Source organism: Solanum verrucosum, unplaced genomic scaffold (assembly GCF_900185275.1).
Source record: "Solanum verrucosum unplaced genomic scaffold, falcon-dt-bn FXZP01000257.1, whole genome shotgun sequence".
Lineage (NCBI taxonomy): Eukaryota > Viridiplantae > Streptophyta > Magnoliopsida > Solanales > Solanaceae > Solanum > Solanum verrucosum.
The window spans coordinates 2,322,604-2,349,659 of record NW_026020539.1 but is presented as its reverse complement, the minus strand read 5'-3'; the positions used below and the strand labels follow the sequence as shown (position 1 = coordinate 2,349,659).

General features: G+C 37.4%; 2 protein-coding genes and 1 non-coding gene across 3 annotated transcripts; all 3 read right to left on the bottom strand.

Annotated features, from left to right (window-relative positions):
- Positions 1-9,421: 9,421 nt before the first annotated feature.
- On the bottom strand, positions 9,422-14,976 carry LOC125809943 (proteinaceous RNase P 1, chloroplastic/mitochondrial-like). The gene is made up of 7 exons (XM_049489477.1): positions 13,428-14,976; positions 13,247-13,336; positions 12,977-13,158; positions 12,745-12,865; positions 12,196-12,264; positions 11,862-11,991; positions 9,422-9,974 (listed from the first exon to the last, which is right to left on the bottom strand). Exons 1-7 carry the CDS (start codon positions 14,901-14,903, stop codon positions 9,694-9,696), a joined length of 2,349 nt encoding a protein of 782 aa, XP_049345434.1. The 5' UTR covers positions 14,904-14,976; the 3' UTR covers positions 9,422-9,693.
- Positions 14,977-15,863: 887 nt separating this feature from the next.
- LOC125810003 (U6 spliceosomal RNA) lies at positions 15,864-15,966 on the bottom strand. The gene has a single exon (XR_007441841.1). It is a non-coding gene; the product is annotated as a U6 spliceosomal RNA (small nuclear RNA).
- Positions 15,967-18,060: 2,094 nt separating this feature from the next.
- LOC125809994 (uncharacterized) lies at positions 18,061-25,545 on the bottom strand. The gene is made up of 6 exons (XM_049489514.1): positions 25,510-25,545; positions 25,390-25,395; positions 24,624-24,785; positions 23,993-24,236; positions 23,554-23,709; positions 18,061-18,098 (listed from the first exon to the last, which is right to left on the bottom strand). The coding sequence occupies exons 1-6, from the start codon at positions 25,543-25,545 to the stop codon at positions 18,061-18,063; spliced, it is 642 nt and encodes a 213-aa protein (XP_049345471.1).
- Between the last annotated feature and the right edge of the window lie 1,511 nt (positions 25,546-27,056).

The following is a 27,056-nucleotide window of genomic DNA, read 5'->3' as shown; positions in this document are numbered from 1 at the left end:
GGATTTTGGGTAGGTCGCTACTAAAGAGTGATCTTTAGTGGCGACGAGGTCTCCCCAAAAAACCTTATACTTTTAGGGGCAACACTCGTTGACACAATAGATATAGTGGCGACAAATGTCGCCACAAAACATAATTATTTTTTGTGGCAATTTCTTGTCGCCACTAAAATCATATTTTTCAACAACCAAAATTCTAATAGATTCTTTGTGGCTGCATGATTTCTAAAATTAATATACATGTGGAAATCAATTGTGAATCAATATTAAAAGCATCCAATATCAGTAAACAAACACCAAAAATCTTTCTCAAAACGAATATTATAAATACTTTCATTATTTTAAAGTCAATGAAATATATACAACACAATAACTCATTGTGATATTGTATACATATACATATGGGGGGAAAAGAAGATAATAGTAAGTGCCTTCATAGTCCTCTTTGGTCGATGCCATATGTGATTGTTTGACCGTTGTCCCTGTGATTAAGAAAACAAAACATAAAATCATTTTGAAAATTCGCACAATTTAATGCTTATAGTAAAAAGGGTGACCACAGTGAAATAAAAGAGCAAACCACATTGAATAAAGCAACCAAACATTATGACAGAGCAAAATTATATACAAAACACTCAGTCTCGCAATAGAAAAGATGGGCTCTTCCTTCATTTAATGACTGAAGTCGCACCAGTTGAGGAGCTTAGTCATCCAACATAGTTTCTAAGAACAAAATCAAGTAATAGCTTTAAAGCTAAAGAAAAAGCTAGAAATCAACTTCAAAGATGAACTTTATCCTTAGTTCGACCCGTGTGCCTCATGCTCATATTCACATATAAAGGCATAGAGACCACAAATATTTAGTTGACAGTGTGTAATATACTACCCCTTAAGTTTTAATAAGATAGTGTAGGATAATGTAACTATTCTTTTTGCCCAAAAGGAAAAAAAGTAGTGGTGACTAGTCTGTTTATGTTGGCCAACTGAAGCAACATATAGCCAAAGAAAATCAGGCTCATTATGATCATTTCCAGTCATTCCAGCTTCTTGCATTTAAGAAGATACCCAAGGTCTGTTCTGATTTCTGTTTCTTTTGATGATGATGAGCAGCTCTATATATTGTTTCTTTTACGATAATGTCAGTCTTTGTGGACAATCTAACTGTATCATATCCAATTTGTTTAGATCTCCCGCTCTCCTCTGTTTCTGTAGCTACGGGAACTTGCATTGGCAAATGTTGGTGCAATACACAGGCGTGCTGATCTATCTAAGAAACTTTCTGTGCTTACTCCTGAGGAGCTGAGAGATTTAGTATGCCGGAAGGTTTGTGAAATGGCTGTTTACTATCTCTCTTATATATGACATAGAATAGGATCACTGTGCATTATTTATCATGTAAAGTTCTTCTATTCACCCTTTTGGTATTTTCCATGAGGAAAAATTTGTGTGTACTTGGAGTCTACCAAGGGACTAAGGTGCACTGCTTGTGTTGTAGAAGTTAGTTGTTGGGTGCTAAAGCTGTTGGTGAAGGGATACTAAAACCCTTCAGTGATATTCTTCGACGGTGTTGATAGGAATGTTTGTATGGCTTCTATTGGTGTACATCGTTCCTCAAATTCTGTGAGAATTAGATTTCAGCAGAAGTAGTGACACCTAGTCCCTAGACGATGACTAAATCAACTTTCTGACAGTTAATGACTCAGTAACTTTCTTATGGAGATATAAGATTCAAAGATAGATTAGCCCTGAAGGAGTTATATCTCTGTAAACCACTGATTTAATGGCCAGTGGTATTACAACTATTCTCACTTGTCTTTACATGTTCTCCTCTCTGGTGAACCTAAAAAATGGAAAACAATTTGGTTTGTTTATACTATTTGGCTTCCTCCATTGATTTGATATATTGGGGTCCAGTGTTTTAAAAGGCGGGGGTGTGAGGCGAGACATTTTATACAGTATGGGGCGGGACGTAAGCCCCGAGACACGGGGCGTAAGTCCCATGGAGCTACGGGGCACAATCTCATGTATGTTTAATTTTATAATTTTATTACTAATAAAATAAGCAAAAGTAAACCTTTTAATGATTTTACAAATAATTTTTTATAAATAACCTATAATATATGGAAATTATATTATGATTTTTATTTGAGATAAGTATTAATAATCAATAATAAAGAAAAAAATATTATAATTACTGTTTGAGAAATATCATTACACCAATAATAAAAATATGGTTTAAAACAAAAAAAGTTTTAAAAAATAAATTAAAAACGCCCAGGCATACATTTTTACGCCCAGGACTTACGTTTTTATGCTTGGGACTTACGCCTTATGGATCTACGTCTTTAATTTATGCCCCGGAGCATTTTTGGTACGTCCCGCCCCGAGACTCTCCCTGGGACTCGCCCCAAAAACGTTTTTGAAAACACTGTTGGGGTCTATTAAAGATGCCAACTCCTCCTTGTCTATTTCCATATCGGCATCAGTGCATCTCCAGATTGTTCTTGCTAAATAATTCTTTTTTCATATGATTATACATTTCATTCAGATTGTTGTCTAGGGTATCTAAAAATGATGAACCTGGTTACCTTTGAAATGATGGAGGAATGATTGTTCGTTTCAGGGCATTGAGGTCTATAAGGACCCAAAAAAAGAAAAGAAGACATTTAAGGCACATGACTAGGAACTTCTGGGCAACTTATATAGCTGTATGACAAAAGCTAAAAATGTTCTTTAGAAAATATGCTTTTTCATTGAAGTGGATTTCTGATCATTGCTGGTTGATGTGGCGGTTGGTCTGTGCACTCCCTCTCAAGTAAACCTTGTCATATTTGCAAAGAATATAGATAAATGTTCTTTTTACAAAGAAGTACACACATTTCTGTTGCTGTACGCTTTGAGAGATATCATGTCGCATAGTGCATCTTAAACTGCTAAGTCAGTGGTGCGTTGGTGGTGGCCTAGAAAATGCATCTTGTACTTCAAAACTGCTTTCTGGTTATTATTGCTAACTGTTTAGTATTACTGCATTTTCTCTCTAATCTCTATGGTAGTTGTACTTGCCTAACTCAGCGATAGCTAGAGTAATTATCTTCTGCAAGATTGTCATTGCTTGTCTGATACCTCCTCCTTGATTGCAGCTAAAACTGATATCAGTTGATGATCCATGCTCAGACAGTTGATTTCTTAATTGAAGTAATGGTATCTTTCTTTGAGAGACAACAATCACAGAAAGAGGCCATAAATACTCTTCCTCTGTAGCCTAACGAGCAAATAATGTGGGATGAAAGCCTTGTACCAAGCATCAACTATACTGGGGAAGGATGCCTGGCTCTTCCAAAGCTCAACCTACAGTTTTTGACACTTCACGACTATTTTCTTAGAAACTTTAACCTCTTTCGCCTTGAATCTACTTATGAAATCCGTGAGGACATCCAAGAGGCTGTGCCACATCTCCTTGCTTATATCAATAATGAAGGAGAGCCAGCCTTTCGAGGTTGGTCGAGAATGGCTGTGCCAGTTAAAGAATTTAAGATTACAGAAGTTGAACAACCAAATATAGGTGAAGTAAAGCCAGCTGCTGTAACAGCAGAAGTTACTTTCAGTATCTCCAGCTACTAATCACAAATAAGGTCACAATGGAATGCACTTAAAGAGCATGATGTTCTCTTTTTTACTGTCTATCCGTCCTTCATTCGAGCCTCTCAGTGCTGAAGAGGCTGCTAATGCAACTGTACAACAGAGGCTTGTGGTATAAGGTAGTTCCCTTCCATCTAACAGAAAATCACTTGTTTCTTAAAAAGGCTGAATCTAATATGTGCTTGTGAGCTCATAAATCTTGCTTTAGTCAAAAAGTTTTGCCAATTTAATTACACGTAGTGCTACAACCCACAGATTTCAAGTACAGTGAGACTGACATGCTTGCAGATCGAATTTTAAAATGCCTACAAAGTGGGCAAGTGCTTGACATGTAATGAAATATATCAATGTGGAACTTGAATTTGGTTTAGTGCAATATATTTTGAATCCAGCATGTAATACTTGTGCGGAATTCAGCAACTATATGGTGCCTCTTAGGTAAAATATACTTAATTTGGATTAGAGATAAGATGTAAGAACCCAATTACAGTGAAATTGCTAGTTACACACCTAAACTATGGGAGGGTCATATTACTCCCTAGACTTGATTTTTCCACATTATTTAAACCCCTGAAATTAATTTTTTCATATTATTTTAATCCCTAAGCTATTTTGGTCCAGCTTTTGTTGTTGTCTAAGTGCAGTTTTTGAGTCTTTGCTGCTGTTTTAATCCAGTTTTTGGTGGATTTTTGGTTTAGTTCTGCCTGCTGTTTTGATGCTGTTTTTTCTGCAATTTTGCTCTAGTTTAGATCCAACGGCATGAACAAGAACAACAACATGCAAATTTTATACACCAAATAAATGAAGGAAACCTATGAAAAATATCATTTTTACAAGTATGACAGCTTCATAAATGGAGTAAACCTGTGCAAAATATCAAGAATAATTTTATAGATATCAAGACCAGTGATGCAACTTCACTGATATAAATGTAGTGCAGAAGTGCACTTCATCTTAATAGACACTGATATGTCACTCTGGGTGTAGTTTCCAAATGTGCAAATTTTGATTTTAAAAGAAGTAAATTTATCTAGTCTGATTTAGCTTCGGAAGTTGGTCAAGTTAGAGCTCCATGAATTATGGATGGAGGGAGTGCTTGGGGATTATGATAGTTGTTCCACTCAAGATTTTTTGATTTGGCCTGTGACTTGTATGTTGGTGGGCATTTAAGTGCGAAATTAGTGAACCTTTAGTTGTAGAGAATCCCAAATTGAGCATAATGGACATAAAGGTTTCATATAGTCGGCTCCCACTAGATAGGGAGTGAGGCATAGTGGATTGCTTGATTTAACGAGATTGTATCTGTTTGAAAGGCAAGAGATAAAGCAAAGTAAAACAAATCTGTGCTCCTCTCATGCTGGTGTTATCTTTCTTCCATACAATCAAATCAAATTTCTTCGACTTCAAGTTATTGCTCTCTTTCACTCTCCTTGTAGCTCTCTCTTTTAAGATTCAAGTCTGATTGCTTTAATTTGGTTTAATAATCTGATTGTTCCACTTGAAGTTTACTCTGAAATTTTTGCTTTCTTTTGCTTCTTTCACTCTCCTTGTTGCTCGTCTCTTTTAAGGTTCAAGTCTTTAATTTGGTTTAGTAATATGATTGTCCCACTAAGTTTACTCTGAAATTTTTTCTTTCTTTGGCGTATGTAGGTTGGAGCAATCATCTCAGGCGTTCAGCCAGGTTTATCCATGGTTGTGGGACCCCCTGGTACGGGAAAGACTGATACGGCTGTGCAGGTTTTGAATGTTCTCTATCATAATTGCCCTTCTCAATGGACCCTGAAAATCACTCATTCGAATCAAGATTTAAATGATCTTTCTGATAAGATAATGCAAGTAAGATATTTTCTGGGTCTTTGATATGAGTTTTATTCATTTGAAATGTGATATTTGCTGCAATTTTGCAATCTTATTGTAACATATAATGACGTTCCACTGCTGTAATTACTATGGAGAGATGTGCCAGCTCGCTACCTTCCCCGGCTTGGTCAGGGAGAGCAAGAATTAGCAACTGATCTTGACTTCAGTAGTCAGGGGAGAGTAAATGCCATGCTTGTTCGGCGGCTAGAACTGCTTAGTGAAGTCGAACGCCTTGCAAGGTCCCTTCGACTTCCTGAAGATGTTGGTTATACATGTGAAACTGCGGGATACTTCTGGCTGCTTCATGTATACTCACGGTGGGAACAATTTTTAGCTGCTTGCGCTGCAGAGCAAGATAACCCAACCATTGTTCAGGATAAGTTTCCATTTAAGGAATTTTTTTCTGATACTCCCCAGCCAGTTTTCACGGGTCAGTCTATTGGAAAGGACATGCGTTCAGCTAAGGGGTGCTTTCGTCATTTGAAAACAATGTTTCAAGAGCTCGAAGAATGTAGAGCAATTGAATTGCTCAAGTCCACTGTTGATCGGTCTAATTACCTGATGACCAAACAGGCAAAAATTGTGGCAATGACCTGCACTCATGCAGCACTTAAAAGGAAGGATTTTCTTCAAGAGGGTTTTAAGTATGATAATCTGTTGATGGAAGAAAGTGCCCAAATTTTGGAAATTGAAATTTTCATCCCAATGTTGCTTCAGAGGCAGGAAGATGGCTATGCTCGGCTTAAACGCTGTATACTGATTGGCGACCATCATCAATTCCCCCCTGTCGTGAAAAATATGGCTTTTCAGAAGTACAGCCACATGGATCAGAGTCTCTTCACAAGATTTGTCAGACTAGGGATTCCATATATTGAGCTCAATGCGCAGGGTAGGGCACGGCTTTACAATTGGAGATACAGAGAACTGGGGGATCTGCCTTATGTGAAGGAGAATGCGGTCTTCCATAAAGCAAATGCTTGATTCTCATATGACTATCAGTTGGTAGATGTGCCTGATTACAATGGCAGAGGTGAAAGTGCTCCTTCCCCTTGGTTCTATCAAAATGAGGGAGAGGCTGAATACATGGTCAGTGTCTATATGTATATGCGATTACTTGGATATCCTGCGAATAAGATATCAATCTTGACCACTTACAATGGTCAGAAACTTTTGATCCGCGATGTTGTAAACAGAAGATGTGTCCCTTATGACTTTATTGGTGCTCCACACAAGGTATACACTCTTTTACCACTTTGAGCTTGTATCTGGTTGTTCCAGTGAGGATCTTTATTTGAAATGGAAAGCAAAATTTTCTTTAGCTTATTCTTCTTTGGCATGTTTCTTGGGAATAAGGTGTGTGTGTGTGTCGTGGGAGAAGGGATGGTTCTGTTGAAACACGCTTTTAAGAGCTGGGGATAGTACCTCAAATGTCATGAATAGACAGAATAGTATAAGATGTGAGTCTTAAGGTCGAATAAACCTCAAATGTCATAAATAATGTTGTCTGTATTTTGGAATGAATGCTTTCCTCTATCATTTCAAGAGGTCCCCCAAAATTTTTATGGCATGATCTTTTAATTTTAATTTTTTTTATTCGTACAAATATGTAAGTCATGTTTTGATTTTACTTATAATTTAGATTTTTTTTTGGGTTTTCTTTTTAAAAATCAAAGAAAATAACTACTCTTTTATTACACGTGAAAATTTTTGTTTTTATATCTCAAAAAAAGTTTAATTTTTTTTTATTTCGCCCATTTTAATTTATGTAACTTATTCAATTGACTATATTTTAAAATAAATAACTTTGTATATTTAATAAAAAAATTTATTTAACATTATAAAATAATGCTCCCGCGAAGGTGTCTATTTTCACTAGTTAAATAATAAAAGAAGATTAACTAAATTCAAAACTGTAGCACATACTGAATAATATACATCTCTGTGGTCCAAAACAAACTCCCATGAAAAGTGAAAAGATCATGAGAGTTTTATTCCTTATAAGAATTGGGAATGTAGAAGTAAGTGGGTGGACATACAAAACCCTATCTAAACTGTTCTGGGAAAGCTGAAATTCGGCAGCTGTTACAATCCCAAGTATGGGCCGTGGTTCACGGCTCATGGAGTCTTCGACAGTGAATATTCAGTCCCAGGACATTTTTCATGGACGAGATCTACGGTCTGTGTGTAATGTTCTACGGCTCGTCATGTTCCATTGTAGTCTTCAGGCTTCTATTTTCCAAACTCTATGAATCTCATCTATAGGCGCTTGTTTACGGCTCGTACAAGCTTCTACAGCCCATCTTATGCACTCGTGGTTTGGCAGCCCACTTTTACATATCTTCAATACTTTTTCTACGATCTTGTTTCTAGGCCTCGTGAAACCTTTTAGAGCTCTTTCTATTGCTCGTAAACCTCAGACTTTATTTCACATTCTCTAATCTTTCATCTACGACTCTTGGTTTAGACCACGATTTGTAGAATGGCTCATAAATGACAAAATCTTTTCTGCACTCCTGACTTCTAACATTCAGCGACCAAAATCTTGTTTTCTTGTAAAACATTGACAAAACACATCAAATCTACAAAAAATGTGCTCAAAGACTTACAATAATCCTAAGTTTTAAGCATTACAAGTGTCGTAAATCCACAACACATGAGTACTTACTGCTTTCAAGTTGTTGGTAAGCCCACATTCTTGTTTATGGTGTTCATAGAGTCATTTGCTATTTCTTATTAGTTTCAGGTTCTTAGAAGCTCCATAGACAAGTGTGGTGTTATGAGTAGAGATTGCTAAATTCGTTGATCGACTTGGGTCTACGTTTTTCTCCATGCATAATGAATTTTCACAAATTATTATTGTTCACATTATCTTGCGTATTTTTATTAAATATTGTCTCAGCTTTAAAAATCAATATAACTGAATAAAATAATTAAATTGGAAATTGTAGTGATTCATATCTCTATAAGGTGCTTTCGATGTGATTCCATAGCATCAAATAGAATTCAGTTAGGGCATAACACACTTGATGTTAGAACTTTGAATTTGAAAGTGTCATAAAATTGTTTGTGGAGCTGTGTCTAGTTCATATAGAGGCCACCTATATGAATATATGACTACTACCTAGGACATTGTAGGTGTTTCTTAGTTTTCTTGATTCTAGATTGAGTTGTACATCTTTTCTCTTTAGGATAGTTTTGACTTCTGACATATTCACTACTTATGCCTTGTGGAAAAAACTTAACTCCTGCTTCAAGGCACACCATCCTACTGTTCTACCTTATATGGAAATAATTTAAACTTATGTTGCAACTTTTCTCAAATAGGTGTTTGTCATATATATATATATATATATATATATATATATATATATATATTGTACGGTGTGGTCATTGATGTTTTGAGACAGGTATAGAAATTACTACGTCCGAAATGACAAATAGGTAAAGTACAACAAGAAGCCCAGTGAAATGGAGTTTGAAGAGGATAAAGTGTACACAGACTTTACCACTATATTTGCAAGGTAGAGAGGTTGTTTCCCAAAGACCCTCGGGAGGCCACTCCCACTTCATCCCTGATATTCTCATTCCTAATCCTATTGCTCTTGGTATGTCCACACATCCATATCAACATCCTCATTTCCCTCACTTGCAACTTTTGAATATGGATTGACCAACACTTTACTCCATACAACAAAGCTGGTCTAACCACTACTCGCATGTCAATAGAGTTGTATAAACTTGCAAAGTTTCTTGGTTCGACATTATTCCGTGTTTTTGTTTCAAATAATTCAATTCTTATCAAAGGGTCAGCCCAAATGCTACGTGTTTAGAGAAGTAGCTTACATCACAGGTCGAGTCCAAAATCAATTTGTGTTGATTCAAATTATTTGTTGCACCTGGCATACAGATTTAGGCAAAAAAAATGTTGAAGAAAATTATTTACCATAAAGACTAATAAAACTACCTTTAATGCTGGCAAAAATCATACAAAGTGCTGTTACAATAAGAACCCAAGACAAGCCTTGCCATCCCATTTCTTCTCCTCCCTAATACCAGAAAACTCCTATCTAATCTACATGGCAGAAAGATCCAAATTAAACTGATCTTGTTCAAGTATGTGGTATATATACCTACTGGAATGGAGGCTGCTTGCACCATCTTTTGTGTCAAAAAGGTCCAAAGTCCACACTAAAGAGATTATATTTGGAAATCGACTACGCAACTCCCTAACTCCTCTGCGGCCTTCAGTTCTGGAAGAATAGAACAATGATCTAAGGTTATTGACGGTTGTAATATATTTTTAAGACTTCTATATATCTCTTCAGGTGCTTCCTTACCCTGACCATGGTTGCCATGCGTTTTTCCTGTCACCTTAACTTGATTTTTCCTTCTTGTGCTTGACCTTGCATCTCCCTGGTTGTGAGGAGGGTCTGATGACGTAGGAGGGCATTTGTGAGTGGGATCACCAACATTTTTGGCTGCATGACATTGACATACAACAACTCTAAATAAACATGTTACATACAATTTCAACTTCTTCGGGAAAAGGTACACAAGACTATGGATTGCTATTCAATGAAAGCAATGGTGCATATCAGGTATATATCTCTGTTAATACAAAACAACGAAACTAGAATTTAATCCGAGGATCGAATGCTTTAAAATTTAAAAGATCTTGGACATTTGTGTGATTAATTAAAATGTTTGATTTTACATCCAATCATCCATAATGTCTTCATATATTTATCTTGAGATAAGGATGTAAAAGAACATGCACACAGACCATTTAACGTTTAGCCATGCTCTTTTAATGTACTATACATTTCTTGCAATTCCATTGAAAGAAACAGCACAATCTACTTTGGAAAACTTGATACTATCAAAGTTGATGGAGCTGGACATAAAGAATAACTGGTATAAGCCCCAAATCTTTGAAAAAAATACAAATTGCCACTTTCATGACGCCTAATCGACACTTAGCCACTGTTCCATAACTATTCAAACTTTAGCTGCTTTTCAATACGAAAACCAAATTTGGACAGAATACCCATAATGAGAACATGGAAAAACTGCAGCAGTGTGTTGCAGGTCGAAAATTTTACATATGAAACACAAGCACTGTGCTGGAATTCAAAAGGTTCCTGGAGTTTGAGCTGTGCAGTTCAAAATCTAGGAAAAATTCATGGAGTTTCATTTGAATAATTTCAAACTCCATGACACCATTATGGAGTTTCACTTTTTAAAGTTAGAACTCCAGGACAATGTATTGGAGTTCGAAGCATTTTGGACAGGTCAAGGGTCTAGCTTGGCGATAAAAGGTGCGAGAAGTCCAAAAATTTGAACCACTCTCGCCAAGCGAGAGAAAGGCGAGATACGTAGCGTCTGCAATATGAATATTGTGTACATCTCAAATTTAGTTTAATTTTAATTTTTCATCTTTGCTTTTGCTTCAACATCTGATATTAATGTGCAAATGGCACTTTGCAGGCATTCATCTTTGATTGCTATTATTGTCGCCATGCTCCTCATCTTAATTATGGGTCTTTGGATGTACTGGTACACTGAACTACTTTTGTATCTCAAAGTTTTCTGTTAATATGATCCCCTCCCCCCTCTGAGTCACTCATCCTAGATATTAATTGAGACTGGAATCACGTTTCTGTGCAGGCCTTGCTATATTAGTGAAGAAACTTTCCTCAAACTTAAAGGTAAATTCCTGGACTTTGAACTGATAAAAGTTCAAACGCGATCAATTTTTTCTGAAGCAATTCAAGCTCCTGGAAATATGTTTTCCTGTAGTTTGAACTATGCAGTTCAAAATTCAGGGATATCATAGAGAAGATGAAGATGCAGCTCTCTGCCACTTTCAAACGAAGAAGTTAAGGGAAAAATGATCTTTGTAACTGAAAACTGGTTATTATGTATCAACATTTCAACCGGTGGCTGAACTCTAAAAGGCGGACCAAAAAGTGATCAGCCCCCGGCATATTTACCAAATATTCTCAAGCAGGCTAATCTTGGTGAAAGGTGTACATGACACATCAGTTTATAAGTAATTGAGAATTCATAGAGTTGGGGAAGGGAAGTTTGAAAATACAGCGAGTCTGAAGTTTTTGAGTTAAAATCATGCATTCAAATCTTAAGGCTATATACAGTGTCAACTTTTGATATTTCTCTCTTTTAGCTAGAAAACAAGAATAAGGAATGGGGATCAGTAAGAAGATGACATTTTCAAGATGTACAAGGGATGTTTTGGAGGATATTTGAGCCAAATTTGGCACTTAGGCGACTTGGCCAATCTATCAGATTTCACAAAAGACTATCTTCTTATATCAGTTTACCGTTTTTTGGTAAAAGGCACTTACATATGTTTACAGTGGAAGAATCTTGATTTGCCATAGGTGAATTGGCACGCCTAATGCACAACCACGTCCTTTCCTCTTCAGATTCAAGTTCTGAGGCAATTGGTACATGCCAGTATCCTTCTTCTGACTCCTGGAGACATAAAGGAACAGAATTACATTTAAAGGTTTTGTTAAATGACAACACGTACACCATTTTTTTAATATGTGCTCAATCTCGAGTACACATTTTGTATCTGAAGATAGATAAGAAGGGCTGAACTATATTTGTATTTTGGTTTCATGAGCATATTATTTGTTATATAGCAGAGCATATCGATTAGAAGGTGTCACTGACCTGAATTACAATAGAACATGGAGGCGGCATGTGAAACACTGGACCTGTTTCAGAGAAACTGAAACGCACCTTCCATGAAGAAAAGGAAAATCCTTTATCAGATAACTGTGAGAAATTCAAGTTTATATGATATTAATGCATATGCATGAGGAGATGGAGGTAGCCCTTAGCAAGGTAAGCTAAGAAAGAGGGATCACTTTGCTTTACAGAGAGAATATTAAGTCATAAGAGGAAAAATAGTTATGATGGCTAGAGGAGGTAAGTTAGAGAACCAGTCAACGATAGGCCATTTGTCTCCAGAACCTTGTTCTGCTTATACATAATTCAATACCCATAACCAACTCCCCCACCCCAGATAATTCCTCTTCCCCTGGGCGTAACCTCTGTATCGATGCAATGTAGCATCAATCAATCAAGAGGAATATACTTCTGGATAGTAAATTAATGTCATAATCTACTTTGAATCCTATGCATGACTGTCTTGTCACATGCATATCGGAAAAATAAATTCAATATTTCATGCAGCTATTCCTGAAGTGTAGAACTAACCTGATGCCTTTCCTTCCATTTTGGGAAAAAGTCATTTCCCAGAAGTTGAAACAAATGGTCCCTCATCTCATCATTGGTCACAAGCAAGCACTGAAATTTTATAGCTGCATACAGCCAGTACCTGAGGAAAAAAGTTCATTTCCCACTAGGACGAATTAGAAAAAGAACTCTATACAAGGCATTAAGAATATGCACCGAAAAGGACCTTGAAATAAAAGATTACAGGTCTCACCAATCATCATTTGACCCAGTAGGTGTTGCATAGATCGCATCCGCATTTTTCCACTTCTCAACTAACGATCTATTGAATGGTTCATCCATCTTATCTCCAGTAATACGTCTATTGTGCAAAACTATTAGTGGCCACTTTTTTGAAGGAAGCATCTGACGAATTCCATTGACGACAGCATTGACCTGTATGCAAATTGTCTATTAGAAAAAGCAAAAGACCTGAGCTTTTGAAAAATATCATGTTTCATTAACAAAGCACCCAATACTTTACCTTAGATGGCCTAAACTTTCTTTGGCTGTAAAGACCAACATTTGCACCATCAATAACAGCTTCAAATGGTCCATAGTAATCAAGCCATCTCTGCAGTCATCAAAATATGTTTCACCCTCATAAGAGGTACTAATGATCCAAGAACAACTAACTAATCATCAGAGCAGTTAGTAAAACGTACTTGAAATTTCTGGAAGCTCGAATTTCTCTCTCTCTGCGCAGCTATAGAAGCAACTGACTTGGCAAACTTTTCAGTTTCTTCGGGATCAAGATCAATGGTGACGAGCTTCTCAGCACAGCATTTGCAGCAGCCATCAGAGCCAACGATTGCACGTGATACAGTCCATTTTCCAATACCCAACCAGCCTTGTCCATGCCAGCCACCACCTCCATTTTTAATAGCTTTGTGTATGGATCTTACATCCCATTTTCTTTTTCCCACCCTTGAAGCTACCTTGCTGTTGAACCACTTGTCAATCAAATCTGCAGTAGAAGGTGAGACTTGTCGAATTCCTTCTCTAAGCTTATGCAACAAATAGTACACCTTTTCACTCCTACCAGCGTCTATACTTACTTTTAGAAGTGCCTCCAGTTCAGGTTCCTCTGGATAGATACCATTCTCCAACATGTGTTGTTCAACTATAAATGCCTTGTCGACATCCCCGTTATTGCAGAAAACAGATAAGGAAGGACCATACGATCGTAGTTTGGGGTTTATTCCATCTTCTTTCATTTTCTTTACAACATGAAATGCCATGTCACCATTGCCTAATGCCATTGCCATTCTTGCAACAGATGTAAGGGTTGCTTCATTCATTTGTACCTTATCTGAGAGCATTTTCTCATAGATTTCAAAACCCCTTGTAAGTGCATAATGTCTTACATCTTCACTCACTTTAATTCCACTGTCATCATGTCTTACACTTTGTAAATTACAACTTTTTGCACTACTCTTCATAAATTGAACAAATTCATCTACAGTGGAAGAGCCCAACAAATGTGAATCATGGTCAATTACGTTAAACTCGTTGCTGTTATTATGAGAAGAAGGTTCATTGGGAGCATTCAAAGTCCTACTACCACTTCCACTTTTTGCTGGGTGAATGAGACCAGTAGCTGCAGAAGCACAAAGATAGAGAAGTACAGCATAGTGATACTGTCCCATTACTATTCCTTGTAGCAAGGCCAAATCATATAGCCTAATTGCACTAAGTACATCCCCTCTTTTTGAGCACATATCTAATCCAATCCTCAATGTAGAATCAATTTTACTCTTCTTTGACTCCACCGCCTTCTTATTATTAGTAGAAGAGGAAGAGGAAGATTCAGAGGTCCTTCTTTTAGGTTTCAATTTTGCATTTCTGTCTTTAAGAACAACTCTTTTGGCACCATTTTCCTGACCAGAATCAACTCTCTTATATTTGGGAGTAAAGGAGGAAAACCCAGAACCATTTTCGTTACTATTAGTTTTACTATCTCTTCTGGTGTGTGAAATTTCTTGCTCTGTTGTCTCCACGTGAGTGACATGAATGGAAGATGAAATTCTTGGTAGAGTAGTATGAAACTTGAAGGGGTTTAGTAGAATCGTTGAAGAATAGAGTTGGAGTTGGAATTGGAATTGAGTTGGTTGAAGGGGTTTGAAGGGGATGGAGGCCATGTGTGGCCGTTAGTGAAGCTCTCTCTATATTATATTAGGATTAGGACACATGACCATCTTCACAACAGGATAAGAGTGCCTACACTCTTTTTACATTGAGTTGCTCTTTTTCCCAAAATAACAAAAAGAGGACAAGAAAATAATTAAGGGAAATCTATGTTATCAAAACACCACGAAATATAATATACTACTCCCTCCGTCTTATTTTATATGAGTTGATTTGACTTGTTACGGAGTATTTAAATTTTGCGGTTTAAAATAAGTGATAGATTTTTTAGTGACTATGTCTGGCACTATGGTGGCACGCCGCCCCACTGATGCCCCGATGAAAATCCCAAATTTTAGGATTTCAAATCCAAGAAGGAAAAGAGATTATTTCCTTAACCCTATAAATAGAAAATTATGTCTCTTTCATTGGGTTCTGTTTTTTTTCAAGTGCAAGAGCAAAGGAATAGAATTCACCTTAGGTTTCTTTTCTCCTACTTTTTCTTAGTCATTGATTTGGATGAAAACAATTATCTTTATATTTTTTTATTAGCATGAGTAGCTAAGAACCCCTGTTCTGGGGGCTCCGACTACGAATGATTGTTGACTATTTATTTTATGGATGAAGTTGGTTATCACTTAAATTACTCTTGTGTTCTTGTATTACTATTTTGATGCTTGATAGCCATTAGAATAAATTTATTATCTTCTCTTGAACTCGGGAGATGAATAGAGGGATAGAGCGTGGAATACAAAGAGCATGATCTTTTTTTGCATATCACTAGAATTTATTTGTATTCAGGATGGGGATGTACCTAGGTGTCGTTCTTGGTTAAGAAATAAGAAGATAGCTTAATCATAGGCGGATCCAGGATTTCGAGTCTCTGGGTGCCAAGTAGGTTCATCGGTTAACTCAGTTTTAGGCTTCAGTTGAATTATTCGTCTTATCGGTCTATGACAAATATGAACAATAATAAGATGACAATTTATGTATTATATATTCTACAAATTCTTTGCGCATGGGTCATGCTAATCTTCTCCGCATTGTTTCAATTTTATCAGATGTCTCCAACGAAGCAAAAGTTTATCGTTTTAATTTAGATGCTCTTGTTGAAAGTCGAATTCAAGACCGACAACGGAAGATTTTTTCTCACATGGAAAAAATCACTTTAGCTCAATTGGTTGACTATTTGAACTCTCACCTTACCATTTTCCCTTCCCTTCCCTACCTCCATATATAAATACAAATTTGCACCCCACATTTGATTGAGATCGTAAAGTAAACAAAGTTAAAACTTTCAATTATACAATAAATATCATAAATATTCATCATTCATTTATAATTGTACTCGACAAGTTTTCATATTTTGAAAACGATCAATGACGATATCATTGCTTATATTTACAAATAGATCATTATTTATGTAACATGCTAGTCAAATATACTTATAAATTACTACTCCATATTAAGACAACTATTAGAAACAAGCAAAAAAAAAAAAATGTGTCGCGGTCATATTAAGGAAGTAAGTTAAAATTGAAAATTAAAAAACTGCCAGTGCCTCAGCGAGCAAGTTAAAATTGCAAATTAAAAAATTGTCAGGGCCTCAGCGAGCAAGTTAAAATTGCAAATTAAAAAACGGTCAAGGCCTCAGCGAGATTCGACCTCGTGACCTCCGTTTTAGAATATGACCCTTAGCCAGCCGCGCCACAAGGCCTTTTGGTTCCTTGGATGGCACGTTTAATATTTGTAATTATATTATAGATATATACCTATATATACTAGAGTTTCCGTCGAAGCCCGTGGGTGGCGTGGCACCCCTACGAACTTTAGTAGATCCGCCCTTGAGCTTAATGCTCTACATTTGATTTAGTCTATCCTGCTCAATGATATAGTTAGACTATCAATTGGGGTAGGTGATTAGAGGTCGAGAGATCATGATCATAATATTAACCTTGTAGATCAGTAATTTGATAACCATCTGAAATCCATTGAAGAAATACGAAGCATGAATTCTTAGTTACGTTGCAGCCCTGTATTTTTTCCAATTATTGTTAACATCCAATTTGAAAGGAATCGTTGTTACTTATTATAAGTCTTAAATTCTTGCATTTATAGTTATAAATATAAACCAAACTTTTGTGGCACACTTGCATTAAAATGTGGGTATTAGATAAATTCGATTTAGAATAATCGTAAGTCCTTTAAAATAGATAATCTGGCTTTGTTAGATATACTATATTACTTACGCGACCACGTACACTTCCGAGTGAATTCCGGAGCAACAAGGTTTTTGCGCTGCTACCGGAGACTTTAGAATAAGTCTACATTTAATTTTTCCAAATCTATATATTCAGTGTTCAAGTGTTGATAACTTGATCTTAGTTGTTCCTCTTTGCAGGCAATTTAGAACATTGCATTGGATAAGAACAGAGAACTTGTGGAGCCATTTGCATAGCTTGAACGATATTTACATTATCGAAGAAGGAAAGTGACTCTGTAGTACCCTATTACTCAGTAGAACTGCTGAAGATGAAGCACATGTAAAGATGGCATCGATGATTGTTCGTGATGTGGCAATCCCACTCACCATTAATGATACTTTAAGCATTAAGAAACCACCACCTACCGTAGATTCAAGCTTAAACAAAACATGGTGCAACTGATACTCTACTGGGCAATTCACTAAATTCCCTTAGAAGATCTTCAAGTACACATTTGAAACTACTTGGAAATCAGTGACACTTACACTATAATTGGGGTGTTACACCGTGCTTGAGCACATGCCCAACATCTGATGATCATTGTCATGCCCCGAGCCTACACCCTGGGCGAGACTGGCACTCGGAGACCATTGTTGGCCAAAGGGAACCCTTGGCCTAGCTTACTTAACTCAACGGAAGACTTAACTCAACAAAATAAACTCATGTAATAGTTTAAAATGATAATATCTTAGCCAAATTGGCAACTTCTGTCTCAAAACAAAGTATCTGCAAATACATAGATGAGAGACTCATAACTAATTGTTTGACTGTCTATGAAGCCTCTATAATACTGAGATGGATATTGGGGCAGACCCCATAACATCCTAATAATGAAGGACTAAAAGTGAATAAAAGAGTCCTCCGGAATGCAAGGAGGCTCACCACTGACTCTGAGTGCTCAACTGGATCAACGAGGCGCTGGATGCTGATTCTGGTTACTGGTGTCTGCATCATAAGATGATGCAGGCCAACTGGCATAACTGCATTGAATGTACGAGTATGCGAGTTGGAATGCTAAACAACAACTTAAGCTTGACAAAAGTAAGAAGGAACACTTACCTTGGCTCTATACAACTCTTGAATAACTGAACTCATTATAAAGCAATAAGACACATGCAATATATATTATAAAGCTTGTAAAACAGTGTAAACAACTTAGTTCGTTAAAGATAAAGCAATAACAAACTCAACTTTACTTATATATATAAAAGTAATATAACTTTTGTGGGAGATTCTCTAACCGACAACCACCACTATGAGCCTAAGTGGTGATACAACTTCTTGCCCACGCTGCCAGAACTGTCCTATACTTTGCCGTCATATAGAACGCTTAACTTAGTGGATCCACTAGTCTATGCTAAAAGCATCTTAAGGAGTCATCTAAAAAGTATGATCCTTTACTACCTATGATGGCTACATGGTTTATGGGGACTTGAGTTAATATGAACTCGCATCCCCATATCGGTGTTCAATACTACTCTCAAAATATACTTAGCTCATATGTTTGTAAAAAGCTAAACTCTTTCTTTGAAATGAGGTAATTACTCAAAAACTTAGCTTACAAGCTCTCTCGGAAACGATGTTCCCTTTTCCTGCTAAAATGTGTAAAAACATTTACAAACTCTTTGGGAATACTTAGTTCCCTTATAGCTTTTTGAGAAATGGACTCAACTATTTACTCTTTGCTTAACTTCAAACTTGAGCTTTAAAACGAAGTTAAAACGTTTGTTAAAGACACTTGAAAACTTTAAGAAACTTTGCTTTGACTTGCTTCTTAACTTCTAGACTTGACTCTTAACTTTTTTGACTTTGATCATAACTTTCCTTGAATTGGATTATGGATTTGGTTCATGATCTCATGTTTATGGATGATTTCATGATGGTTAGATGTACCTTAGAATGTTAGAATCAACTAGGAAACATAGGTACATCACTTAGAAACTAGTACGAAAAGATGGGGAAAATGAGGTGAACTGGCGTCCTTGGCGCTCTGAGAGGCGTGGGGCGCTAGGCCCCAAACCTCAGATAACATGTTGGGGCGCGCTGGCTGGCGCGGCGCCCCACCCTTTTACCCAGAAAATTCTGACTTTTCTCATTCGTTTTCATCTCTAAACCATCCAATCTTCCCTAGTTCCTTTCCCAAACACTTAGGGTCATTAGTACTCTCAACTTACAACAGATCTAACTCAAAAATCCACTCGGAAACAGGAATCAAATCAACAAGAAACTTCAACAACACAACCAACCAAGAACTTAACGATATCCTTCAAGAACTTCACTTTTTAACATGTAAACAACTCAAAATTGTTGAATTGAACCCATCACTGAAAGATCTCACATACCTTAATAGGGATCACCCCCGACGAATTCCACTCCAAACGTTTGACGTTCTTGGCGAAATCTTGGCTTTTCTCCCTTTCTTTCTTCTTTTCTCTTTTCTCCAAGCTCTAAGCGTATTCTAATTTTCCAAAACTGAATTAAGTTCTGTTTTTACCCCCAATAAACCCCTAAAAATTAATTAGGAAATTAATTAGAGAAAAGACTACTTTGCCCTTCCCTAAATCCGGATTGGGACTTTCCTCAATCCAACAGCCCAACTTCCGAAAGGCATATCTCACTCATATGATGTCGAAATCGTGCAATCTCGGCGGCGTTGGAAAGATATCTCCAAGTAATTTCCAAACATATCAAGAGATGCTCCTAACTTCTCCTGATCTAGGAGTTACGGTCGTTTGAAAATGGCCAAAACTCACTTTCTTAACTAACACAAAATTTCCAGATTTCCTTATTCTTTCCAAAAAATCAATATTTTCATATTTTAAACTCTTAATAGTCGTTTCTAGGTGCGAGATGTTACAATATATCTCCCTTGGGAACATTCGTCCTCGAATGAACTTTATTTCACTAAGCTAAGGGTGGTAACATCTAGTTCAAACACCCGACAAATAAATGCAACAATCAACATGCTCATTCAAAATTCAAAGAGTACTAAGAAGAGAATTAGTACCTTGATTTGCATTCCCTCTGGATTCAAAGAGATATGGATATCTCTTCTTCATATCTTTTTCAGGTTCCCAAATAGCTTCCTCAACAAATTGGTTCCTCCAAAGAACTTTGACTGAAGCTACTTCTTTGGTCCTCAACTTGCAAACTTGGCGATCTAAAATCTGAACCGGAATCTCCTCATAAGATAAGTTATCCTTAATCCCAACATTTTCAGTTGGTATAATCAATGAAGGATCTCTCATGTACTTCTTCAACATGGAGATGTGAAACACCGGATGAACTACTGCTAACTCTTGAGGTAGCTTCAACTCATAAGTTACATTGCCAATCCTCTTGGCTATGCGATAAGGTCCAATATACCGGGGACTAAGCTTTCCCTTCTTACCAAACCTCATGACACCCTTCATGGGTGAAACCTTCAAATAAACCCAATCATCTACTTCGAACTCTAATGGCCTTCTCTTAACATCTGTGTAGGATTTTTGACGACTCTGTTCCTTTTTTAACCTCTCCTGAATCACATTCACCTTCTTCATGTCTTGGTGGACTAAATCTGGTCCTATCAACCCTGCTTCACCAACTTCGAACCATCCAATATGAGATATGCATCTTCTCCCATAAAGAGCTTCATATGGAGCCATTTGGATGCTAGAATGAAAACTGTTGTTGTAAGCAAACTCGATGAGAGGTAGGTGATCATCCCAATTTCCCTAGAAATCAATCACACAAACCCTCAACATATCTTCTAATGTCTGAATGGTGCACTTTGCTTGCCCATCTGTCTGGGGATGAAAGGCAGTACTCAAGTTCACCTTTGAACCCAAGCCTTTCTGGAATGACTTCCAAAACTGTGTAGTAAATTGTGCACCTCTATCTGAAATAATAGAGACCGAAACTCCATTAGGTCTCACCACCTCCTGAATGTACAACCGGGCATAATCTTCTGCCAAATGGGTAGTCTTTACCGGCAAAAAATGGTTGATTTTGTCATTCTGTCGACAATCACCCATATAAAATCATGTTGTCTGCGCGACCTTGGTAAGCCCGTGACGAAGTCCTTATTAATCATCTCCCACTTCCATTCTGGAAGTTCGATATTCTGCGCCAAACCACTAGGCATTTGGTGCTCAACTTTCACTTGCTGACAATTCAAACATTTGGCAACAAATTCAACAAAATCCTTCTTCATGCCATTCCACCAAAATACTTCTCTCAGATCGCGATACATCTTTGTGGAGCCCGAATTAATGGAATATCTGGAGCTATGAGCTTCCTTCATGATTCTCTCTTGGAGTCCATCCACCATAGGCACACATAATCTACCTTGATATCTCATACACCATCTCCTCCTTGTTCAAAAGCTAATACTTTTTGCTTATGAACATTTGCCTTTAAGTCTAGAAAAATGGGATCTTGGTCTTGCTTTCCTTTCACTTCTGATAGTGATGATTCAGCCCCATTTGTCACTACTATTCCTCCTTCTGTGGAATCCATCAGTCGGACTCCTAAGCGTGCAAGTCTATGCACATCTTTCGCTAACTCTCTATTTTCTTCATAAACATGGGCAGTACTACCCATAGACAACCTGCTCAAGGCATCAGCAACAACATTAGCCTTAACTGGGTGATAAAGAATACTCATGTCATAATCCTTGAGTAATTCTAACCACCTCTTTTGTCTGAGATTGAGCTCTTTCTGAGTGAACACATATTGCAAGCTCTTGTGATCAGTGTATATATCAACATGAATACCATACAAGTAGTGTCGCCAAATATTCAAGGCGAAAACTACAGCAGCCAACTCTAAGTCATAGGTTGGATAATTCTTCTCATGAACCTTCAACTATCTGGAGGCATAAGCTATCACCTTGCCATTCTGCATTAACACACAACCCAAACCAACCCTGAATGCATCACAATACACCACAAAACCTTGAGTACCCTCTGGTAAGGTCAAAACTGGGGCACTAGTCAACCTCTTCTTCAATTCCTAAAGGCTTTTCTCACAAGCTTCAGACCATTGAAACTTCGTTGTTTTTTTAGTCAACTTCATCAGAGGAGACGAAATGGATGAGAAACCCTCAAAAAATCTCCTATAATAGCCAGTCAAGCCCAAGAAACTCCTAATATCAGTTGGAGATGTGGGTCTAGGCCAATTCTGTACTACCTCAATTTTTTGAGTATCAACTCTAATACCATCACCAAAAATAATATGGCCCAAGAATGCCACAGACTCAAGACAAAATTCACACTTAGAGAACTTGGCACACAACTCTCTATCCTTCAAGGTCTGAAGAACTATTCTGAGATGACTAGCATGATCTTCTTCATTCCTTGAATGGATTAGTATGTCATCAATGAAGACGATAACAAACATATCTAAACAAGGTTTGAAGACTATGTTCATAAGATCCATGAACGTTGCTGGTGCATTGGTCAAACCAAAGGACATGACCAAGAAATCATAATGACCATATCTAGTCCTAAATGTTGTCTTTGGAATGTCGCATTCCCTAACTTTCAACTGATGGTAGCCTGATCTGAGATCAATTTTCAAAAAACAGGTGGCACCCTGAAGTTGATCAAATAAATCATCTATCCTTGGAAGAGGATATTTATTCTTGATGGTAACCTTATTTAATTGATGGTAATTTATACACATCCTAAGGGAACCATCTTTCTTTCTCACAAACAAGACCGGAGCGCCCCAAGGTGAGACACTTGGTCGAATGAAGCCCTTATCTAACAAATCTTTCAACTGCTCTTTCAATTCTGCTGGTGCCATTTTGTATGGCGGAATAGAGATATGATGAGTATATGGAATGATGTCTATACTGAAGTCTATTTCTTTCTCATGAGGGACTCCGGGTAGATCATCAGAGAAGACTTTCGAAAACTCTCTTACTATAGGAACTGACTGAATGGGAGGTACTTCAACACTTGAGTCATTAACTCGGACTAAGTGATAGATACATCCCTTTGAAACTAACTTTCTCGCCTTAAGGTACGAAATGAAACGACCCTTAGGCACTGTTGAACCACTACTCCACTCTATGACTGACTCATTAGGAATTTGAAACTTGACAACTCGAGTTCTACAATCTATTGATGCATAACATGCATGAAGCCAGTCCATACTTAGAATGACATCGAAATCTACCATGTCTAATTCAACTAAATCAGCCATGGTGTCTTTGCGATTGATGGAAATGACACAATCACGATAAACTTGCTCAGATATAATAGACTCTCCAACAGGTGTAGAAACACAGAAGGGTTCACAAAGTTTCTCAGGGATAACATCAAACTTATTTGCAACATAAGGGGTTACAAAAGATAAACTTGTTCCTGGGTCTAACAAAGCATAAACATCAAAAGTAAAGACTTTGATATACCAGTGACATCTGGAGAGTTCTCCTGCTCTTGGCGACTCATGATCGCATAGAGACGGTTTGTTCCTCCGCCCGTACCTGAAGTAGCTCCTCTAGGTGAAACTCTGCCTGGGGGAGCAACTGATGAAGATTGGGCCTTATTACCCTGATTTCCACTACCTGTTCTTTAGGCACTCTTTCAAGAAATGACCCTCTTGTCCACACTTGAAGCAACCTGTCTAGCCTTCACGACATTTACCTGGGTGGGTTCTACCATACTTAGCACATGTAGGAGCCCAATTACCTCATTGTGCCACATTACCTTGAGACTGTGCAGGTTTAGTTCTGAAGTTCTGTGAATTCTGGCCGTTATACTCACCTCTGTTTCTAGGGAAAGGTGCACTAGCAGATGATGGAGCAGGCCCCTTTTGCCTTTGCTGAAAGGACGAACGGTTCACATTACCTTTCTGTTGCTCAGACTCATTTCCTGTCTTAGCTTTCTTGTTTCTGAATTCTTCCATGTCCCTCAGTTTCTCTTCCTCCACTTGCTGCACATAAACCATTAACCTTGATATTTCCATGTCCTCGATAAGCATTGCAGCCCTTCCTTCCTTACTCGACAGACGAGATAACCCAGTAACAAACAAGTTCATTCTATTCCTCATGTCCGCAACTATTTTTGAAGCATAACGGGATAGTTGGTTGAACTTCAACACATATTCATGAACACTTAGAGAATCCTGCTTAAGTGTAAGGAACTCACGTACCTTAGCCTCTTTCAGTTCTCGAGGAAAGAAACGCCCCCAAAAGAGCCTCTTCAAAACATGCCCAACTCGCAAGTGGTGCATCCTCAGCTCTACACCCTTTCCACTAATTAAACCAAGTCCTAGCAACATTCTTCAGTTGATATGCAGCTAGCTCAACTCTCACAATATCAGTAACATGCATTACCTCGAACACCTTCTTCAGTTCCTCAATGAAGTTCTCTGGATCCTCTGCAGTGCTTGAACTAGTGAAACTTGGAGGGTTCATCCTCACTCACGAATCCTTGAAGTGTCAGCCTCTTCTTGTCGAGCTCGTCTTTGTTGCCCAACCTGGTTAGTCATCGCTTGGCTCAACATCCAGATAGCCTCACGGAACTCAGCATTAGTGACTTCTCCTTGCGGTTGGACTTCAGGTGCATTAGGTAACTCTTGTTCATCAACATTGCGTCCAGCAGGACGACCTCTGACTGCTCTTCGTGGAGGCATGATTATCTTAAACACGCGTAAGATTAGAGGGAAACTTTTATAGAGATTAACTCTATCCCATGAAATGAATGTGTAAGAAGTGAGATAGTTCCTAAATGTTGCAGCCTCCTAATTATAGATGTGACGCACTTCACACTGATAACTAGGACTCTACAGACACGGCTTCATAGACTCCCTAGCACTCTTGAACTTTGTGCTCTGATACCAAGTTTGTCACGCCCCGAGCCTACACCCTGGGCGAGACTGGCACTCGAAGACCATTGTTGGCCCCAAGCGAACCCTTGGCCTAGCTTACTTAACTTAGCGGAAGACTTAACTCAACAAAATAAACTCATGTAATAGTTTAAAATGATAACATCTTAGCCAAATTGGCAATTTCTGTCTCAAAACAAAGTATCTGCAAATTCATAGATGAGAGACTCATAATTAATTGTTTGACTGTCTATGAAGCCTCTATAATACTGAGATGGATGTTGGGACAAACCCCACAACATCCTAATAATGAAAGACTAAAAGCGAATAAAAGAGTCCTTCGAAATGCAAGGAGGCTCATCACTGACTCTGAGTGCTCAACTGGATCAACGAGGCACTGGATACTGATCCTTGTTACCTGCATCTGCATCATAAGACGATGCAGGACAATTGGCATCAGTACATTGAATGTACGAGTATGCGAGTTGGAATGCTAAACAACAACTTAAGCTTGAAAAGAGTAAGAAGGAACACTTACCTTGGCTCTGTACAACTCATGAATAATTGAACTCATTATAAAGCAATAAGACACATGCAATATATATATAGCTTGTAAAACAGTGTAAACAACTTAGTTCGTTAAATATAAAGCAATAACAAACTAAACTTTACTTATATATATAAAAGTAATATAACTTTTGTGGGAGATTCTCTAACCGACAACCACCACTATGAGCCTAAGTGGTGATACAACGTCTTGCCCAGGCTGCCATAACTGTCCTATACTTTGCCGTCATATAGAACGCTTAACTTAGTGGATCCAATAGTCTATGCTAAAAGCATCTTAAGGAGTCATCTAAAAAGTATGATCATTTACTACCCATGATGGCTACATGGTTTATGGAGACTTGAGTTAATATGAACTCGCATCCCCATATCGGTGCTCAATATTACTCCCAAAATATACTTAGCTCATATGTTTGTAAAAAGCAAAACTCTTTCTTTGAATTGAGGTAATTACTCAAAAATTTAACTTACAAGCTCTCTCGGAATCGATGTTCCCTTTTCCTGCTCAAATGTGTAAAAACATTTATAAACTCTTTGGGAATACTTAGTTCCCTTATAGCTTTTTGAGAAATGGACTCAACTCTTTACTCTTTGCTTAACTTCAAACTTGAGCTTTAAAACGAAGTTAAAACGTTTGTTAAATACTCTTGAAAACTTTAAGAAACTTTTCTTTGACTTGCTTCTTAACTTCTAGACTTGACTCTTAACTTCTTTAACTTTGATCATAACTTTCCTTGAATTGGATTATGGATTCAAGGTTCATGATCTCATGTTTATGGATGATTTCATGATGGTTAGATGTACCTTAGAGTGTTAGAATCAACTAGGAAACATAGGTACATCACTTAGAAACTACACTACACCATTTTAGGCTTACGACCACACTAATTCTGGACAACGCTTGTAAAGTGTTGCCTAAAATATTTTTGGCTACACTTTTAAAGCGTAGCCCAAGTTTTTGACTTTTGGCTTCGATAATATTGGCAACACTTGTAAAGCGTACTCTTTAATGGTATAAGCTACACTTTATAAGCGTTGTTACATTATGATAGAATTAGCAACAAGTATTTACATATATGGCAACACTTTTAAAATATGCTATTTTTATAATTGTAAAAACAACACATTACAAGTGTGACCTTAAACTTTTCACTAAAATAATATATTCCCTCCAACATTTTCAAGATCCCGCTAACATTTTTATTTGGGAAAGCAAAATAAGTCATAAAACATAAGATTCCAAGGTCCAAATCTGAAATTTTTTGAAGAAACAACACTCAGCTCAGCTCATTGAAGCTCCAAATCTGATTTTTTTCACAAAGCAAAACTACAAATTTTTGTCAGGTATTGCTTCATCAATGAATATAGTCTACAAATTTTTGTCAAAGTGAATTGAAGAATGGTTTCAAAATTTGTTGTTCATCTCAGAAATCCCTGATGATTTTTTGATTTTTTCTTCAATAATAGAACAAACGCTTCAGTTAAGAAGATGATTTCTCGAAGATTCATCACATTGAA

Bases quoted from the DNA above. Each gene is read 5' to 3' on its own strand.
- LOC125809994 (XM_049489514.1), bottom strand. From the start codon at position 25,545: ATGAGTTCAATTATTCATGAGTTGTACAGAGCCAAG. The intron at 23,710-23,992 runs GTAATGTGAACC...CCTAAAGAACAG, and splicing joins TGAGTCTGAGCAACAGAAAG to GTAGTGGAAATCAGGGTAAT. The intron at 18,099-23,553 runs GTATATCAAAGT...CTTATGATGCAG, and splicing joins GAACTCTCCAGATGTCACTG to ACACCAGTAACCAGAATCAG.
- LOC125809943 (XM_049489477.1), bottom strand. From the start codon at position 14,903: ATGGCCTCCATCCCCTTCAAACCCCTTCAACCAACTCAATTCCAATTC. The intron at 12,265-12,744 runs GTTAGTTCTACA...TCTTCATGGAAG, and splicing joins AATGGAAGGAAAGGCATCAG to GTGCGTTTCAGTTTCTCTGA. The intron at 9,975-11,861 runs GTAAGTGCCTTT...AATGTCATGCAG, and splicing joins TTCTTCCACTGTAAACATAT to CCAAAAATGTTGGTGATCCC.